This window comes from Betta splendens, chromosome 10 (assembly GCF_900634795.4).
Source record: "Betta splendens chromosome 10, fBetSpl5.4, whole genome shotgun sequence".
NCBI lineage: Eukaryota > Metazoa > Chordata > Actinopteri > Anabantiformes > Osphronemidae > Betta > Betta splendens.
Window position 1 is genome coordinate 15,319,265 of NC_040890.2, and position 19,825 is coordinate 15,339,089.

At 48.7% G+C, this 19,825-nt stretch overlaps 1 protein-coding gene across 4 annotated transcripts in view; it reads left to right on the forward strand.

Annotated features, from left to right (window-relative positions):
* Positions 1–18,715, forward strand: part of glra4a (glycine receptor, alpha 4a) — a 21,986-nt gene extending 3,271 nt beyond the window's left edge. For 3 of the 4 annotated variants that reach the window (XM_055512486.1, XM_029165254.3, XM_029165257.3), the window contains exons 2-9: positions 8,906–9,036; positions 9,451–9,518; positions 10,393–10,616; positions 11,425–11,507; positions 13,794–13,931; positions 14,019–14,233; positions 14,590–14,739; positions 17,870–18,715. In XM_055512486.1, coding sequence (XP_055368461.1) covers positions 8,906–9,036; positions 9,451–9,518; positions 10,393–10,616; positions 11,425–11,507; positions 13,794–13,931; positions 14,019–14,233; positions 14,590–14,739; positions 17,870–18,160 — 1,300 coding nt within the window. In that variant the 3' untranslated portion in view covers positions 18,161–18,715. Of the gene's footprint in view, positions 1–8,905; positions 9,037–9,450; positions 9,519–10,392; positions 10,617–11,424; positions 11,508–13,793; positions 13,932–14,018; positions 14,234–14,589; positions 14,740–15,861; positions 15,976–17,869 lie in introns of all 4 variants that reach the window. The other variant, XM_029165258.3, reaches the window with a different exon arrangement.
* The last annotated feature ends 1,110 nt before the right edge of the window (positions 18,716–19,825 follow it).

Sequence of the window (19,825 nt, forward strand, 5' to 3'; positions counted from 1 at the left end):
CTCGCTGAATGGATAACCGAGACTGTGGAAAAGGATCTGTGGCGCATCGTTACACTCCATTGTTTGGTATCACGTTTGTTGAGTTTTGTGGCCCAATTAGGACGGTTTGGACATTAAACAAAGAAAACGCTTTGCTTCATACTTAACAAGCAAAGCTCCAGGGCTCATTATTAGCATGGTGGTGAAAAACACACAATTCAGTAAAACTTGGTGATGAACTTCAGTTTTTTTTGTTAAAGTTCTGTCCCGTTCGACATTTTATGAGCCGTCAACGTTTACGCCCGCGGGACCAGCAGAACATGTTTCCTCAAACGCTGACAGAAGGAAGTGTAGAGGGTGTATTACTTACACAGCCTCACAGACAGGCAGATTATAGTTATGAGGCCAAGCTGCAGAGGAGCCAATTAGCAAACTCCACCGTTTGCATTCTCTTTATTCCACTCTTTCTTAGTCCCCCTTACAGTCATTACAACCACATCATTAACAAAGAGACTCCATGAAGTTCAGAGTGCTTTTAAAGCTTCTGTTGCTGCAACCTAAATATGAGCGAAACTTCTGATGCTTGGATTTTACCAATCGAAAGTTTAAATCATACGAGAAGAAATACGGTATTAAACCGAAAATGCCGTAGGAAAAATCTGTTCTTTGCAGAAAATGTCTAAATGCTTCAGTAAACAATATGTTGCCAGCTTAAATTTCAAAAGCAAAGTTGTTGGACACGGAGACGATCTTTGTTTGATTGTTTTTAATTAAATTCTGAGGACGGTCCCAGCTGGCGTGGAAGTATCTGCAGCAGAAATAACTGGAGGCCAGTGAAGCACGAGAGAGGCGACGGCCGCAGATCAGTTTCAGACGCTTCTCAGGCCGGAAGCGCTCGGAAACGGGTCGCGTCCAGAAACGGGTCGCGTCCGGAAACGCTGGACGAGCGCCAGCCGCTCGAACAGAACGGAGCCTTTAATTTAAGCCGGAGCTCACTTGAAACCCCCTGTTTATTACATCAAAACGATGAAGCGCTGCTTTAATGCACGTCGGGGCCGTTTCACCTTGAGTCGAACACTTTTATTCTTACGTTGTTCTTCCTTGAAACACAGGAAGTCCAGCGACAGGCGGAGCAGAGCAGCAAGACAACAAAAAGGGCGACAGATGGACAGACGCACGCGAGCTAATGACTAAAAAATGGGAGGCAGACGGAGGAAAACAGACGCCGGCTCTCCAGTCAGACGCCTGTGCTGACGTGTGATCAGGCCCTCAAAGCGAGGACGCGCTTGAGGTTCAGTTGGAGTCTGTCGGAACCGGAGTCGCCGTTTAGCAGGATTCGCTGCGCGTGGCGATTCTGAATTCCGCGGTGCTCTTTGTGAGCGCTGGGCGGGCGTCCGGACGTGCGGCGGCGGTGACAGCTCGCTGATGGCCTCTCTTCGCCTCCGGTGTTCGCCGACACCTCGGGCGCAGAGATGTGACTGATGGTCCTCTGCCCGCTTCAATCAACCACGCGTGACCTTTTCCCCCTCCGCTCTCATGAAATGGGCTTCACGGCCGTATTTTACAAATTTGAAGCCATCGCGACTCCAATGAGACCTTGATGCTTATGTGTCCTGGAATCTACCAATTATCTTTGTTAATCTTTTAGTGTCTTTCACCTCCCACGCTACAAAACACAAGTGTGGTGAATTACATAGCAAACGAACAATCTGCATTTTCCACGTCTGCGTCTGTGACGTACAGGACGTCCGCTGCCAAGTGACGTCTGAGCCACAAGCCGCTGCGTAAGTGTAACCGATGCGCCTCCAGTGAACGCTGAATCCGTGCGAGCGTTTCTGCTTTCACATCACGAGTGGGAGAAAATGTGGAGCCCGAGGCGAAAAGGGAGGAAGTGAAGTAAACACGAGGCTTTTATTTGTGACTCAGTAATTATCAGCTGCGCGTTGCAGTGGAGCAGCTCCACGGACCCCGCGTGTCTACGGGATTCTCTGTGCAGCGGCACACTGGTGGGCCGACCACGAGGCGCGAGCCGATTGAACCTCGCTTCAGACCGGACCGGGAGGAGCAACTAGACGTCCATCGTAAGACCTGTCAATGACAGATGTGATTAAGTCCAGCGTTTAGGCTGAACATGTTGGGATTGATCAGCAGATGTAACGCATCCAAACAAAGCCAAAGCCGCCACCAGGGGCCCAGGCCCATTTATCACTTATATTTGGTATGAAAACAATAAACTGAGGTTATATGGGGCCACGGAGCAGGAGCCGGTGCCGCTGCAGGCGGATCAGGGTCCACCTCCGCTCTCAGCACCAAATGACAGACGCTTCGTCCCCCGGACGCCGACAGCTGGAGAGGTTCACTGGTGTGTGTGTATCTGCTGTGACGGATCATTCCCGTCCTGCATTGACCTACACTGGCGGTGCCTCGACAGTAGGTGTCTGTCTCCAGGAGGCGTCAAGGGTAACGCACCGCACACCCCTCGTCCGCCTGCTCGTCCTTGTCTGGGATTTAACTGTAATGACGTCTTAATGTGCTCAAGTAAGAAAAAAAAAAAACAGAGCTGAGCTGAATTATGCTTTTGTAGGAAGGTTTTGTCCGAGGATATTTTGGGCTGCGGCGGCGCAGCTTCACAGGACGGCTGCTTTTTTGGGATGAGACTGAAGCCGTGATTCATCTAAGCTCGTTTTTTGCACGTGATCGTTCCAGTTCGCAGGTTACAGCCAGCAGCTTCTTCATATTGAAGGAACTGAGGCATAAGTCAGTGTTGGTCGTATTAGTCACCGCTGTGAAAAGATCGTCCTTGTAGCACGATGTTCATCACAAAGTATGAGTCCATTAGATCCTCTAATCCTGTAATGAAGTCTCTTTTCTTGATTTAATCAGTGTCCTGGTACGTTTGTTAGTTGGTCAAACGTTAGTAAAAAGAGGTTGTTGGTCTGAAACCAGGCAAACACTGTCAGAATAGACAGACCTCTGTATGTTTAACGTCTAAATCATTTGATTTAGAAGATTTTATGAATCAAATCCCACTTGACCGTAGTTGTGGTTGTGATCTGCTTTTGGGCACATTTCAATTCCTACCTCATAAAGTTAAAAGCAGAAACACCGGCGCTGCTGCCCTTCAGTCTGGCTGTTGAGCAGTGAAACTGAGCCGCAGCCCTTGTTGAGTCAGTTGAAGGTAAGCCAGCTAATAATTCAGCGCCCCAGTCGCACTGTGTCAGATTTGGAAGTCACATTGACACGGGCTAAAACCTAGACGCAGCCGTCGGGAGGAGCGACTTTGACATTTTACGGCGTCTCTGTGGAGGACTCGTCCGTTGAGAAGCCGAGCTTTTATGTGGACGTCGCAGCTCCGGCATTAGTCATGCGTGGCCACGCTTCCGTGATGCTTATTTGGGGCCACGCGCCGGGCTCAAAGCGCTCCGACCATCCATAACCGGCCCGGAGACGCCTCCTCATCGCGTCCGACAGAACCTGCGCGCGTCTCCAGCCGCATTCCTCCTCTCACCCTGGTGCTCGACCACCGAGGCTCCCTCCATTTGTCAGAACGTCCCCAGAACGCGCCCACGCGGTTTCCTCGAATAGAAGCGCTGGCCTCTCGGTAAATAGATGGTCGATAAATGTCAGCTGTCATTTCATCCAGCAGTGATCCCCTCAAACACTCATTAAATAGGTTCTGGTGCGTTTGTAGCACAGGACGCATTACAGCAACAAGAAGTGGAGGCTTTGCTTCAGTCTCATACTAAGGAGTAATTAAATCCAGCCGATACACACAGAAAGCACAACAGTGGATGTCAAACAGGATTAGACGGCCGTCTGTCTGAACTTGTTTTTCCCTAACAGGCTAAAGGATTAACATACAGCAGACATATGCCTTTGTTCTTTGGGGGCGAAAAAAAAAAAACTGCTCGACATGCAGCGCGAGTGCAGAGGCCCAAGAGGCTCTGGTGAATAAGACATTACCCTGGAAAAAGTGCACGAAGCAAATGAAGCGGTGCCGAGTTGTCTCTGGACTCGCGTCTCGGAGGACGTCGCGCAGAACCAGGCGCCTGTCTCGTCTGTGAGGGGGAAAAGAGACGAGGATGCTTCTCCTCAAGCATCAGCTCGGTCCCTTTTGTGAGGAGGACAGTATCAGTACGACTGTGAATTCAGAGAGCAGGTGAAGCCTCCGCATGAACTGCAGGGTGGGTCACATCATCAACATCATCGCAAAGTTATTCCAAACTTCCAGAAAATGAGATACAGGCATCTCACAGAGCCTCGTCAGCAAACTCCTCCATGAACCGGAGTCCAAAACAGGTAGAGCCGAGCGAAATGCAGCCTGTAGTGAACCCCAGCAGCCTTTGCTGCTCTTTAACGCACAGGTGGATCATAATGGGCCAAAAACACACGACTCGCTCGCTGAACCCTCTCTTCCCCACCTCTGTTAATGTATTAACTGCCGTGGTGCCCTGAGCACAATCAGAAAGCCACCGCACCCTCTATACGCAGGTTAAAGTGAGGCAGAGTGATGAAGGGCTGAGACAATATGCAGTGTGAGGGGGAACGCTGGCTCATAAGCAGCTTATAGCAGTTAGTAAATGTCTCAGAAGAAAAACCGACGGTGGTGTAGCTGCAAATGAGCTGAGGGTAACAGGAAAACAAGTGCACGCTATCACAGGATGTGACTCATCCCGAGGCTGATGGGAGCAGACACCTCTATCCAGTCATATAGGTGCAGGAGGCAAATGGAAGACATTAATCATCGCAGCAAATCCACAGCTCCTAATTCATCTGTATTGAGCACGTTCGGCGGAGACAGTGAATCCAGCTGCACTCGTGTTATTTTCCAGGACAGATCGGAGGGGAGTTCCTGATTCGGGCTCCTGCACCGAGTAAATAATTCACCAGCAGAAACCGACCCCACGCGCTCGCTCTCTGCGCCGCGTCGTTACGTGATGCAATTTGCAATATTCCCGCTTGTTCGCAAACCAAAACAAGCGGTCCTGCATTGCTAATCCCCGCGTTTGTATTACTCTGCCTGCAGAACGTACAGTAGAGGGGATGAGAGAACGGCGCTGCTTTGATCGTCTGAACACAAACGCTCAACTTACAGCGGCGTTCACAGCAACGGCGTAAATCCACTCGTCAGCTTTGATACAGTGGCTGCGAGTAGTGCGAGAAGTGATGAATGTGCAGTTGATAAGAAAGATGCTTATACAGCCTTCACACACACACACACATATATGTATATATATATATATATACATTTATTTATTTATTTATTTATTTATATGCAGGGCTCTATGATCCAGCATCGTTATAATACAACTGAACAGAGCACAGGACAAACCCACCGCTCATGTGGTGTATGAGCATAAAGCTGCAGTCCATCTCCACACATCAAAGCCGTCTTTTACAGGCAACATCGTCCCTCCTCTCTATCTGAAACCCTGCTGGCTGTGTCTCACAGAGACTGACAGGAGGCAATCCGTGCCGATATCAGATTTTAGAGGCGGTAAAGGTGACCTGAATGCGGAGAGGCCTGAAAAGACAGAGGCTGTGTAGATTTGAGGAGGCTCCGGGCCAGAGTTAACTCCCTGGAGGTGGGTGGGTGGGGGGGGGGGGGGGGGGGGGACCATGTGTCCAGTGTGTGCAGCTAACCGGGTCTAAACACAAGAGTGTCCTATGTGTTCAGCCAGTGAAGTCAGAGGCTGCTAGAATTACTCATTTACATGTATGGATTTCAAGTTGCTGCCTCCGGTTGTCAATCAGCTTTTACTTCCACTCCCATCACGAACTCTAATAACACGCTTTCAAGGATTACGACCCGAAAGCACACAGCTGCCTAATGATAGTGGTAGGGACAGCATCGGGTCAACATGCAAGTTGACGTTGAACAGCGCCCTCCCGTCCTGCGAGGAGGAGTCTCTGAGGAGCACAGCTCTGAGGCTCTGAGGCCGCGTGGTGCGAAGCCTGGGGCGGGAGCTGAGGTCGGCGCGGTAGAAACGAGCCGGGATGAAGATGAGTCTGTCGTGGAGCCTTCGTCATCACCGTGGCCCAAGCCTGGAAGCGTGGTTCGGGCAGGGAACCCCGGAGATGTGAGGCTCCACGCACACACGAGTAAAGGCTGCATTACAAATTAGAAGGCGTGGGCAACGGCAGTTTGCTCTGGATTCATTTCAGTCATTAAACCTCAGGGTTTGCTCTTAAATCGGCTTTAACAAGTAGATTGTTAGATCATGTTCCTTCATGTAATAACGTCTAAAACGAGGAGGGATGATGCTTATTCTCCTCCTGCGTATTGACCCACGCAGCTCTACAGGTACTGCAGAGGTCAGAGGTCAAACTGAACGGGCTGCTGCTCATGTGACTCCCCTCCATCTTGGGCTTTTTATGTAGATCACGCATGCATCGTAGGCCCTGTAGGTCTCCTGACTCCACGAACGCTACTGCAGTAATCCGCCATGCAAATGTGACCTGCACACAATTGTTCACTTCACCTCCGTCCTAATGAACTCTGGCGTGACAATAACATGCTGTTTACTGTGTCCAGCGTTTGCTTCGCGGCGGTAAATGCTTGGCGTTTGCATCTCCTCTATCTGGGGATCTGTGTCCTCCCAAGGACACTCACACACACAGACGGGAGGAGCTCCCGGGAGATAAGCACTTCATATAGACTACATGTGGCTTACCGCTTGACTTCCGTCGGTTCAGGGAGGATCCTCTCGATGCCTTTGTCTCCGTACGTAGAGGTGTCACTGTGCAGAGAGTGGCAGTGGTCATGTCACTGAAGATTAATGTGGTCGGCTAAATTGCAGTGGGCTCCAAATCCCATTTCCCAATGTGCCTATTGATCAAAACAGGGATAGCAGTAGCTACAGGCCATCACACACAGCAGTGAGAAGACATGGTCTGCACACGTTATTAAAGACGAGCCGACATGGCTGAATACTGATGCTGATGCTGTGGTAGGGAACGCAGGGTGTTCTATCATCACAGGTCTGTCCTGGGTCTCACCTGACAGTTGTGTTGCTTGTCCCAAAGCCCTGAATTCCATCTTAACGCGGGAGCAATACCTAAAGCTCAAGTGGATGTCAAGGGCAATTTGACAAGTAGGAAATTAGAGCAGTGTGTTTCAACAGGCAGTGGGAGCAGTCTGGCTCTCGTCCCCATTATGCTAATGGCACTAAAAACCCGCTATGTTCATGCATGGATGTCTAATGGCGCCGACATCCCCCAGCGCCTCCTCGCAGGAAGCCAGGGAACAGCCACACTGTGAAATGATGGGGCTTTCTGATAACCAGCTCCCTAATGAAAAAGCAATTAACAGAATATGTCTGCGCTCCACGGGCAGAATCCCGTCCCATCTAATTACGCCGAATTGTGATCGGTTGTTCAAATGGCAGAAAGAGGACGAGGCTACGCAGGATCTGACTTGGTGACAGAAATCTAGCAGTGATTCGGATTCAACTTCTACATCTGTAGCAATGGTGTTTGATAATATATGTAGGTTTGTTTATAGCTGAAAAGCTCTGAATGTGTGAATTTGATGTGTGTGTATACACAGCATGATTAATAGCTACCATACAGTACATCCAGTCCTCACTGAGAAACAGATACTTACAGTAAAGGAGTGTGTTTTTAGTCTTCACCATTTGAAAAATAAAACATCTATGAGAAGAACTGAGGGTTTACAACAGCACTGTCAGCATTTTAAATATTAAATGGTCTCTGAGCAGCTGTGAAGGTTCGTCTGAATTCCGTGTGTTTCTCTATTTCTGACACTTTGAACTGTTTGTTTACATTTGTTTTTCCAGCCGACTCAACGTGGCTTTCAAAACTAAAAGAAAAAAAAAAAAAAAGAAAAAAGTCTTGTTAACAGGAAAGCGACGACCACAACTGTGGAAGGAAGGAGTTGTTCCGTATTCTTGACAGCAGCCTGGCGCGGATGCTGCGATGAAGGGGATGTGGAGGGAAGCAGAAGGTCAGGCTCATTAAATGTCAGCAAAGAGCATTTTAAAAAGGGAAGCATTCGCACAAAGAACCGGATCATTTGGATTTGAATAGTTCCAAGGAGCCATAATCAGTTGCTGTTCTACTCAATGAATAAAGACTAGAAACTATATGTATAAGGAGATGGAGGTGGTGCATGTGTTCGGGCTTGGGTTCCGGCACCCTGGACTGGACCTTATGCTGAACAAACGGCTGCGTCCAGAGACCGCCGTCAGCTTCCTGGTTCGGAGCTAGAGACGGAGCGAGGGCCGGTAGGCGGACGCCTCCATCTGCAGCCGGAGCAGCTCATTACAGCCCGCTGCACCGCCCGCTTCCCCGGGGAGGATAATGAGCAATAAGCAGGTGGACCCTGAGACCCATTTGTGCAGCATAATGTCATCATAGAGCACTGTGTAGTAACCTCCGTGACTGCAGCCATTTCCGTAGATTTTCTTATTCTCCCTCTGTCCTGTGGGCGAGTCCCGTCAGCGGCGCCTGAGCCTCTCAGGAGCTCGACTCGTCTCGACGTCTTCCTCGTCCCCCGCGTGACACTCGCGTCATCGCAATTGAGCCATCAATCGGCGGCGCCTCACCCCCGCTAAGCCGCGATGCCTCGCTGTAGTTAAGGCCTAACAGCCACAGTGAGGCCCAGACGTGATGTGAAATAGAGCGGCTTTTAGTTGCCAGCTGAGGCAAGCGATTCAGTCATCATTATTCACCCTCATTTCCCCGTCCACCGCTGGGTTTCTCTTTTTCGCTGATGACTGACTTGCTGAAAGCAGTTGGCTTCTCATTCTGTTGGATTCTCATTATGTGTTCCACTGCTCCCACCGCTGTAATACAGCACATCGCGCGCACACACACACACACACACACACGCTCCTTCTGTTTCTCCAACCTCCTCTGCTCCTCTGCTCCTCTGTATGTGCTGCTCGTCCCTGGGTGACTTCAGACTGAGCTCCTGTAAGGAGGAGATAAAGCCCCCCGGCAGGGCGGGACCACAGCTCTCTCCTTCCGACTTCCTGGACAAGCTCATGGGGAGAACGTCCGGATACGACGCTCGCATCAGACCCAACTTCAAAGGTACGGCACACGCCGAGCACGCGTGTGCATGCACGCTGCTCGGCCAGTCATTAAGGTTCAGCCTCGACTCAGATTAGGGCATCAGGAGGTGTCAAATGGTTTCATCCTAAGAGAAAATGGGCTGAGAGCAACTTACTGACTTATAGACCAAGACCCTGACTCTAGTGTGTCTTCATCAGGGTAAAATAGCACTTGGACACACAGCACAGTACAAACAGGTTAATCAGGCTGTCAAATATTAGCTAATTTAATTTTCCTATGATTTAAGAAGGAGAAACACATCACATCTTTTATCACAAGATTTTTTCCCTTTCGTTGATGCATTATATCCCCATTGCACTGACAGGCCTGAATGTAGTGTATACTATATGTAGAGTAATGGTCACTATTTAGGTCTGTCTGTTCTGTCTTCAGGTCCACCTGTGAACGTCACCTGTAATATTTTCATCAACAGCTTTGGGTCCATCACAGAAACCACCATGGTGAGAGCATCTTGGACGCTAGAAGCTTTACAAACTTCCACAGTAACGAGCTTATGTGTAGATCGAGTGTTGGACTGTTCTGTCTGTATGTACGCGCTCCATCCTGTTCCTGAAGCAGCTTTGTCGCTGATCCTTTCACTGACCCCCTCCCCCCGTTTCTGCGTTTCCTGGAGCAGAACGGCGCAACCTTCAGAGACCAGTGGGTCACTGACATACTGATAATGAACTGTCCACTCTGCAATTAAAATGAAAAATTGAGAAAATGAATGAAGGGGGGGGGGGGGGGGGGGGGGGGCAGAGGTTCACAAAAAAAAAATCGAGTTCGAATTGACAGGAGTGTTGCTGCGTCAGCACCGTGCAGGTCCGTTTAAGGCCTGAATGAGGCCCAGAGGGCGAGACCTCTGGTGTCGGCTGGAGAGCAATAAACCACAGGCTGCCGGTGCACAAAGAAGAAAACATGCAGTTTATCCTGATGCATGGAACGATCAATGTACGACGTATCGAGAAACAATCTGAATTAATTGCACAGATTGGAATTCTCATTTAATTACTCGTGTGCTAGAGTTCAGGGCTGCAGTGGTTGAACGCGGAGTGCGTCGTCTTATTCTGTGACTTTTAGTGGAATCTGATTAACGTAACCGAGAGTGAGAGCTAATGATGGGTTACGAAGATGAAATGAAGGTGCAAATGCAAGTAATTCTCTAAACACATGTAGTTAATATTAACATTTTCATAATGTAATTCACTCATTTTCTCATTATGGAATCCAATATTCCCAGAATGTCTCTATAGCAGATAATGCTCTTCTAAACTTTCCATCTGTACGAAATCCACTGATGATATATTTTCCATTAACTTGCCTAATCTTCCACAGGACTATAGGCTCAATGTATTTCTACGGCAGAAGTGGAATGACCCTCGTCTGGCATACAGCGAATACCCCGATGACTCCCTTGATCTGGATCCGTCCATGTTGGACTCTATCTGGAAACCCGATTTATTCTTCGCAAACGAGAAGGGAGCCAATTTCCACGAGGTCACCACCGATAACAAGCTGCTGCGGATCTTCCAGGACGGCAGCGTCCTGTACAGCATCAGGTACTCCAGTAGCAGAGCCGGTCGGAACCAGGACGAGCCTAATTTCACTTAAATCTGATCAGCATGACACAAGGTGCCATGAAATGCATGGAAACGCACAGAGCTGCTATTTTCTCTAACACACGGGAGAAAATAGCAGCTCGGTGTGAGGCGGTCACTCATTAATACGTTGATACGCGACCTCTCGCCCACGGCTGGAGCCGACTGTCACTCACGTCTCCCCTGCTGCAGCTCTCCGCCCGCTCAGTCGCACTACAGGTCAGCGAAATGCTAAACGGGTGCGAGGAAAGGAAAAATAAAGCCTTTGCTGTCGCATGAGCTCCACTCATTCCGGTTAAAAAGGCGAGAGAGGGGAAAAAAACCAGCGTTTCACGCGTCTGTGATACGAAACCCAGTTCAGTTCACGCCGGGCTTTTTTGCGACTGCTCGTTTTGCCCGCGAGCACAAATTAATTTCACCCCTGGTTGTGTTTCCTGTTAAACAGGATCATGTGCGCTCGGGATGCGACGCGCTCCGACTGATGTTTATGCATTTTCTATTCAGCTTTTCCAACAAAAGCAGGAGCTCTGGAACGAGCGTCACGTAGAAAAGCTCTGCTGCCGTGTTGGAAATCCTGAACACAGACACGTGTTACATGTGTAGGAACAGAACCCACCTTTCTAAACATGCAGTTTAAGTGAACACCGGCCTTTGATTTGCTCATTGTTATAACATGTAAAAGCGTCCGTTTCGTCCTGATGACGGTGGCTCTTCACAGACCTTGTCTTGTGGCTCCCTTTCCTTCTTCCTTTCTGTTTCTCTGTCTCAGGCTGACTCTTACCCTGTCCTGCCCTATGGACTTGAAGAATTTCCCCATGGACATTCAGACCTGTACCATGCAGCTTGAAAGCTGTGAGTCCTCTGTTCTTCTGCTTCTCTCTGTTCACTTTCCTGTTTTTGTCACCTCTCAGCCTTTTTGCCTCGTAACGCGTCTCACCTCATGATAGCAGCACAAACAAACCTAAAAATAGTCGTATTATTGATGTTCCCAGAACCCGAACGAGCTGTGGTTCTCTTGGTTTCTGATTGCGTCCCGTGTGTTTGAGGTTTTCAGCGTGAAGGCTATGAAGCTGCCCAGTAATCCAAGCACTGTGCAGAGGAAGAGCGCGAGCAAAGCTGGAGCTCAAACAAGCTGGCTGATCTTTCACCGACTCCAAAACCTGAAATATGGAGGGAATAAGGGAAGATAAGGGATTGGATTTAATCCATTTATTGCATTTGTTTACAATCTGCAAAGGAGTCCCAGTACTGTGGCTGGTTCCCAGTGGGTGTGGCCAGTATTCCACCACCAGGTTGAGGGAGCTTCCTCTAGTCTGCGCCTGTTTAATTTGTATTGTACATTTTGACAAAGAAACCTGGAAGATTTAGTGGAAGGTCAATTGTTTACCCCTTTTTGTACAACTGGAAATCGCTCAAACGAATCTGGAACCTTATAGAATGTTATTACAGTGATAAAAAGCGGGAGAGGAATAATATTTTCCCCGTTCAGCCTTTGCCTCCAGCAGCGTTAGTATCTAGCCCTTATGAAACCAATTTCCAGGATATAAATAATAAAGGTTTAATTTTGTGTCGCTTTTATTACGTGACCCGGCCTCCTGCGCCTAGAGGTGACCTGGAATGAATGGGAGTCTGGCACTTGTGCCATCACTGGGGGCTCCACGCCCGTTCACCAGCGCCTCCAACAAACCAATAAATCAGCCCGTGAGCACACGGAGGCCTGTGTTGAGACGCTGGGGTGCGATCGCCGTGGCTGGAGCTCAGTATAGACGGGGCCCTTCACGCCACCGGCTTCTATAGGTTCAGTCTATAAATAGAAGCCGCCTCATTCGGACACATCAAAGCGTCTCCCAGCAGCCTTTTACTTCGCCCTCGCCGGCGTCCAGCAACCTCGAGTCCACTCTGTAACTCGCTCTAAAAAGGCAGGACGGAGACAAGCGAGCGCTATTAAGAGAGCGGCTTTCATCAGGTGAAGCGGCCCTCTATGCAAAGGAGCCGCCAGGCGATAATCCAGACGCTGCCTCGTGAATTTCACTCCTACTGCACCTTCACCACTTTGTCAATTAGCTTGTGACGCCTCTCAGCTGCACAGTGGCTGACAGCAGGAGCAGCCATTGGCATTCCCCTCGCTTCCTACAGCGGGATGCGTGAATGACAGGGAATTCTCCCCGTGAACAAGATGAGTGTGTTTTAGCCGTGGCGGGTTTTTTTCCAGGCGTGTGGTACATATTGAATAATTGATGTCTTTATAACTCAGGGCCCAACGGGTCCCAGCAGACAGCAGTGTTATTCAAATGTGCGAGGATCCCTCCGTTGTGTGCGTTTTTATTTTATAACAGGCAACTGTAAGAAGGCGTCAAACCCTCAAAATGTCATGCACTGAATGAACAATATGCGAGGGTGTGTTTAAAGCAGTGTGATCAAATCTAAATGCTTCCAATTTACGACCGGTACGTTCTATGGGTGCAACCAGCTCTAGGACCCCCCCCCCCATGTTCTGTAACCTTCAAGCGACTGCAGCTCTGCTGAGGGTGACCTTTACTGTGACAAACGTGATGGCAGAGGGGATCCGGGCGCCGGACAGATGGGCAGGAGCATTACATCACGCTCCTCTAACTTTCACCCGCTCTCTCTCTCTCGCTCGCCCGCTCGCTCGCTCATTAGCCGAGCTTTTTGATGTGTCTACGTTGGTAGCGCTCTCCCACAGCAAATTAAGCTTGAGGAGGAGGAACGGCAGGAAGATGACAGCGCCAGCGATAATAAGGACAGGGAGGTTCCAGAGCCAGACGCTCGGCAGCGTTTTAAAAGCTAAACAGCGTTGTAGTTGTTATTCTTGCATTGAATCCACAGCATCCTTTGACTGATGCAATCCCTGCTTACCGTCAGCAACCAGTGAGCAGCCCTGTTGCACCTTTGCTGCAGTGTTTTCAGTAGGGTGTTAAAAAGAAGGGGAGGGAGGCTGAAGGAGACTATGACCACGAACGGTGGTTCACAGTGAGGCCTGTGTTTAATGGAGCGTCACAGGTTAAAGGTCAGGTCTTTAGAAAGTGAAGAACTGAGCTTCCCAGTTCAAGTTTTATTCAATTCTGAGCATTCGAGTCATTTGTTTACACCTTCTTTCTCTTTTCTCCCCCCCGACAGTCGGTTACACCATGAATGACTTGATATTCGAGTGGCTGTCTGAAAACCCTGTTCAGGTGGCTGATGATCTCACCCTCCCCCAGTTTGTGCTAAAAGAGGAGAAGGATCTGGGCTACTGCACCAAGCACTACAACACCGGTACACTGCGAATTCCTCTTAAACAACTGAGAACCAAAACCAAAAAAACCTAACTGTGCTAAAACTACTCGCCTCTCACGTCTGTAGGTAAATTCACCTGCATTGAGGTCAAATTCCACCTGGAGCGTCAGATGGGCTACTACTTGATCCAGATGTACATCCCCTCCCTGCTCATCGTCATCCTCTCCTGGGTCTCCTTCTGGATTAACATGGACGCGGCGCCCGCCCGAGTGGGACTAGGGATCACCACCGTGCTGACCATGACCACACAGAGTTCTGGTTCCAGAGCCTCGCTCCCCAAGGCGAGTGCAAAGGCTGCGGCTGGAAGCAACTGCACAACTAACCCAAAATACTGTTGAATACAATTTAAAACTTTTTGACCCACTTAGAAAACTTCCTAATGGTTCCATAGTCTTATTAGCGCACAACGAAGACAATGTGATTATCATAAGTGTTGAGACAGCAAACAGGTGGGTGTTGTGAGCTTCCTTCAGCGCGATACATCATTAAACGCATTCAAAGTAGCTGTCAGAAGTTTCTTTGTCGGTTATCGTATACGTATACGTTGTGCGTTGTCGGTCCCAGGAGAGCTCTGCACAGATATGGTTCCGTTCCGCGTGCAGATCATGGATTACCCTGTGACCTTCTCTGTTCCCAGGTGTCCTACGTGAAGGCCATCGACATTTGGATGGCCGTGTGCCTTCTGTTTGTGTTCGCCGCCCTGCTGGAGTACGCGGCGGTTAACTTTGTCTCGAGGCAACACAAGGAGTTCATCAGGCTGAGGAAAAAGCAGCGGCAGCAGAGAATAGTAAGTGAAGCCGCAGCACACGCTGCACGTACAGCACGTACAGGACGAACGGTGGCACAGTTGGACTCGAACGAATCCTCAACAGTGCACAGAATGACCTTTGACCAGGAAACTTTAAACAATCAGAGGATCAGACACGATAAGCCGATAAATCTGCAACTCTAAATAAAACACGAGCGAAATGTTAATGAAGGGTCATAGATGGGTCATTGTCTTTTACGCATCCAGACATAGGGAGAAAATATTCATAGAGAAGTTTGCATCTTCCTGGATTTATTATATACAACTGACAAGTCAATAGTAAGTCACTATAAAACCTGTTACTGATCTATTAAATGTCACCGTTAAGCAGTAACATCAGTCCAAATAATTAGCCATCCAAACCTACATCACCCTAATTGGATCCGTATCTTGAAGATTATCATTATTGACAAAAGGCACGACACGGTCAGACATCTTAAAACTCCCATTAGCGGCTCCCAGACTTATGGCCAAGTTCCCCGCGCAGGAGTCCAGCAGATTGACTGGGCACGCTGCCCTTCTGCATCAATACAGGAGAGGGAAAACAATGGTCTGTGAAGGGACGGACTTCCCCCGTCCACATCAGCTGCACAATTGGAGGTTAAAGTCACAAGGCATCCATCTGAGGGGCATTGGCTCACAGCTAGAGCGATGCTGGGAGTCCTTGATGGGAGCCGCCTCCCAGCTCCGCGTGGCAGATGTGTGCAGCAGGTACAGTCTGTGCACACAGGCCTCAAAGCCTCCAATGTAAAGCATCCAGCCTCCATTTATAGTCTTTACAGGAATAACAGGAACTGACTCCCTAAAGATATTCTCTTTTTCTTTCAAGTCGCTTCTTTAAAAGCTGCAGATCCTGCTCTTTATTATTACGCTCACTCTTTTTAATTAAAAAGCTGCTGGATTTACCTTTAATAACTCTTCCTGGCATCGCGCAGCTCATTTCTTTTATTCAATCCGACCAAGGGGAATTCTCACAAAAACGTCCGAATGCCGATTTCGCATTAAAAGTCCAATGAATTCCTCCCACAGAAGCTTTTGCTCTTGTTTTACATCGGAAGATGTAACTTCTCTTTCGAATGTCTGCCTTGCTTCCTGACTGAGGTGTTTGCCAGTCAGCCTGGGAGCGTGGAGTCCCTGAGGAAAGCAACCGACTCTGTCCCCGCGAGCAACTCCACCTTCAGGAGCGTGAATCAGCACTGCAGCACCTGCGCCCGGGTAAAATCTGACCCCCGTGTTGACCCTGACCTTCCACGTCCACGTCTCCGGGCTCTCAGATTGATTGTGTTGTTTCATGAATGAATCCTGGCGTCCCTCCCAGAACCAGACCCGCCTGTGCCGAGCGCGTCCCGTCCCGGTGACCCTCTGTTTCCATCCCTTCACAGCAACGTGACCGACTTGATATTGTTGCACTTTATTTCTGTCCAGTGTGTGATCTGTTTTTCATTCTCTTGTTCTTTCCACATTTGTGGGCAGATTAGCATAAAGCCTTCAAACAACCAGCTCGGCTTTGACAGGAGGTGAAATCCTGTGCTGCCGCCTTAAAATCATTGATCTACATGTAAAAACTGATTGATTATTTCTGCTGGTTTGGGTCTTGGGGCTAAATTAAATCACCTCACTGCTGCGTGTAGCTTTGTATTTACTGGCAGGATAATGAGAACTGCATTGTATAAAACTGTATGATTCCCAAATGGGCACCGTTCCCTCTGAGGTTCTACAGTTGCATTTTGACCATTTAACAGGAAAATACACATCGTCACACAACTTTGTTCTGCAGCAGAGCCCAGTGTGATAATTAAAGCGGTCTCAGCTGATCTTATACCAACAAATCACAGTGTGTGGCTGCTGCATGTGAGACGATGAGCACCTATTATCTTTGGAGAAACACACCATTAGAGTTTAGCACATGATGGACTGCATCGTTTAGGAGCGAGTGGGAGGGTTAATTGAGGCGCTTGGAGGGCGGCGACCCCTCGTTTCCCTGTTGTACAGTGGAGTTTGCAGTTGGGCCAATAGGAGGTAACCATGAGGCCCCAGAATCCCGTTTACAGCAACAGACCCGCGTGAGAGCGGAGCAGGTGGGAGGAGGGAGGTCTGAGGCAGGTGTGAAGCACTGTACATTAGCAGCAGCAGCTCCGGCCGGCGAGGTGCGAAGTTCAGCAGGGTCACGGGGAGAAAACGGGTGCGAGGATCGGCTTCCGCGGCGCTTCACGCCGACTGCTAATCATCCAATTTAGATCCCACATCTTCAGCCCGCCCGACTAAAGTGAATCTCTCAGTGTCAGAGGCCTGTCAGAGTTAAGCTGCACGTCTATTAATATTCTCTTCAGAGGGCGGGAACGGCGCCTCGCTCACTGTGAGACAGTGCCCCGCCATTTATCAAAGCACAATACCAAGCGGAGGCTTTTTAGGGCAGTAGAATGGAGATCAGGACTTTTCAATAATAGACATTTGAAAGTTGTGTCATTCTGCAACTTGAAAGGAGAGATGGAGGTTAATGTATTGATTAGCTTCTAGAATGAATATTTCCCTTTGTCCCCCTAATGAAGATGCCCTCCGAGTCCCCTGTCTGTGTGATGGGACCTTCAAAAAGCTTAATTGTTTCATCTATGAGGCTCTGTGTGTTTTATCTTTCCATTAAAAGCATCTATTAAATGCATGAGGATGTTTAAATAGCCCAGAATGTAAGGCCTCGAAGCTACAGTTACAGCTGGAGACGTGGGTCTGTTTGTTCTAACGCTGATGATCACACGTTGCTGCGTGTCCAGGTCAAAGGTCAGAGTGGTTGCAGAATTGTCCCGCTGGGTTGTTCAAGCGCTGCCACGTCCAGAATCAGTTCTGAGCAGGCGGGAGCCTCGCAAACTGGGGTCAGTGCACGCGCAGCACCCGGTGCCGGACAAATCACCTGTTGTGTTTAAAGAGCTTCATCCCTGGAGGCACACGGCTCCTCAGTGCTGCAGATCCTCTCAGTCGGTTACACTCCGTTACACTGCCCTTTTTTGCTCCATGTACGTGCACGTGGGGACCGACCGCTGAGGGGAAATGGGAAGAGCTGCAGCCTAATATCTGCCGACAACAGGCCGACTTTCTGGTGTGCTTGACTCCACAGGAGGAGGAGCTGGTGAGAGAAAGCCGCGGCTTTTACTTCCGGGGTTACGGACTGGGCCACTGCCTGCAGACCAAGGACGGGACGGCCGTGGAGGGCGCCACCGTGTTCGCCCCCCCGCCTCCGATCACCATGTTCGACGGGGAGGTCCTTCACAAGCGCTTCGTGGACCGGGCCAAGCGCATCGACACCATATCCAGAGCCGTCTTCCCTCTGAGCTTCCTTATATTCAACATCTTCTACTGGGTCACCTACAAAGTGCTGCGACACGAGGACATCCACGCGAATTTGTAAAGGTTCCGCCAACATCAGTGGCCACGTCGTCGTGTTTTTCTCAGAACCAAAACTGCCTGTTAGATCAAGATTACAATGAGGAAATGGGCCAAGAGGCGCCTGCCTTTTAAAAGCGCTGCTACAAACGCGCTCAGGTGCAACGCGGCTGCATGCAGCTCTCGTAACAGGACAAAACACTGCTGGTACCTGTGAGTTCATGACATTCGTTGGAGATGAGTCAGTGTTGGTGATGCCGAGCAGATGAGACGCGACTGACTTGAATTTTGACACTACGCATCTTTGAATGAATGTTTTTGGAGATCAAAAAAGACAACAAACTTTTTTACACCTTTAGATTATCAAATGGGGCCAGAGGAAGGACTGGGTCTTTATTTATGAACATGAAATAAATGGTGATAAATCAGTTTAGCTACTTGTAAGGAGACAGATTATATATATCTATATAATTAATGGTGTATATAAACAAACCTGTTCATTAAAAGTAAACAAAGCACAACTATGTATTTCCTTTTTGTCAAAATTGAAATAAATTATTATTCTGACAGGAAATCACAACTGATTTTGCACCTTTTTAGATCAACAATATGTTCGGTGATGCAGAGAAATGTTTTTTAATGCACAGAGGTTCAGTCACAGACCTCTTAAGACCAAACAGGTCCAAACGCCAGGATGCATTGGGAGAAAAGCCTAAGCTGAGGGTATAAATGCTGCACAGCATCAGTGGATCTTTTCATTGAGACCATATGCTTGAATAATAAACCGAGGAGGGTTTGAGGACACAAGCAGTCTCAGGACCAGCTTTGAAGGTGTGGAAGCTAGGGACTGTGTTAGATGGAGCATCACCGGCGAGGGAGGAGAAAGAGGGTTTTTTTAATAGGAAATCACAGAGTTGTTTTATCAACTAATGAGTTTAAGAAGGAGCCGGTGTTCACTGCTAATGACAATGAATTCAGAGAGGCAGCTGAAGCCTACTGCGCTTTTGTCTGTAACCCTAATCAGCTCCTCTGCGTTGCATGCTTCCCCAAGTAATGAGGTGTGTGTGTGTGCTCCCATCTCTTCATTCGTTATGTTGATATTTTAAAATTGTAAGTTATTACCAAGCAAATGCTAAACTAAATACGGTTGAAGGCGTTTTCATCTTCAGACCAAAGATATAGAGGAACAAGAAGAGCCAGCTTATTGTCCCAAATAAGACAGAGTGCTTTGACATATTCACTTGAGTCCTTCATACTTGCCCCTGACAGCTTAAGCAGATTTATTCAAGCTGAATATGAGGGCATTCAAAAGTCAAACTGAAGAGCTGTCGCTCGTCATTGCAGCAGCTTTTCTAGTTTCTGGATTATTATTTAAAGCTATAGTTCAACACCTAACTACGTTTATTAGTGTCATTGTAGTCAAGTTATTGTAGATAATTGTGTGTGTTGCAGAGAATACGTTGCTCAGAAGAAGCATTTATCAGAAGTATTTCTGCTGCTGCAGGTTCGGGGGAAGCATTATGTGTAACACAGACTGTCGACATGCTGCATTATCTCTGGAGAGGATGCTGAGGCCAGTGCTCCCATTACAATATCTGCCCCAACTTCTGCTCTCGAGCTCCTGTCTGAAACGCAACAGATAAGGATGCAACTACTACTCAGAGTTCTGTCTTGATGTTCCTGATATACT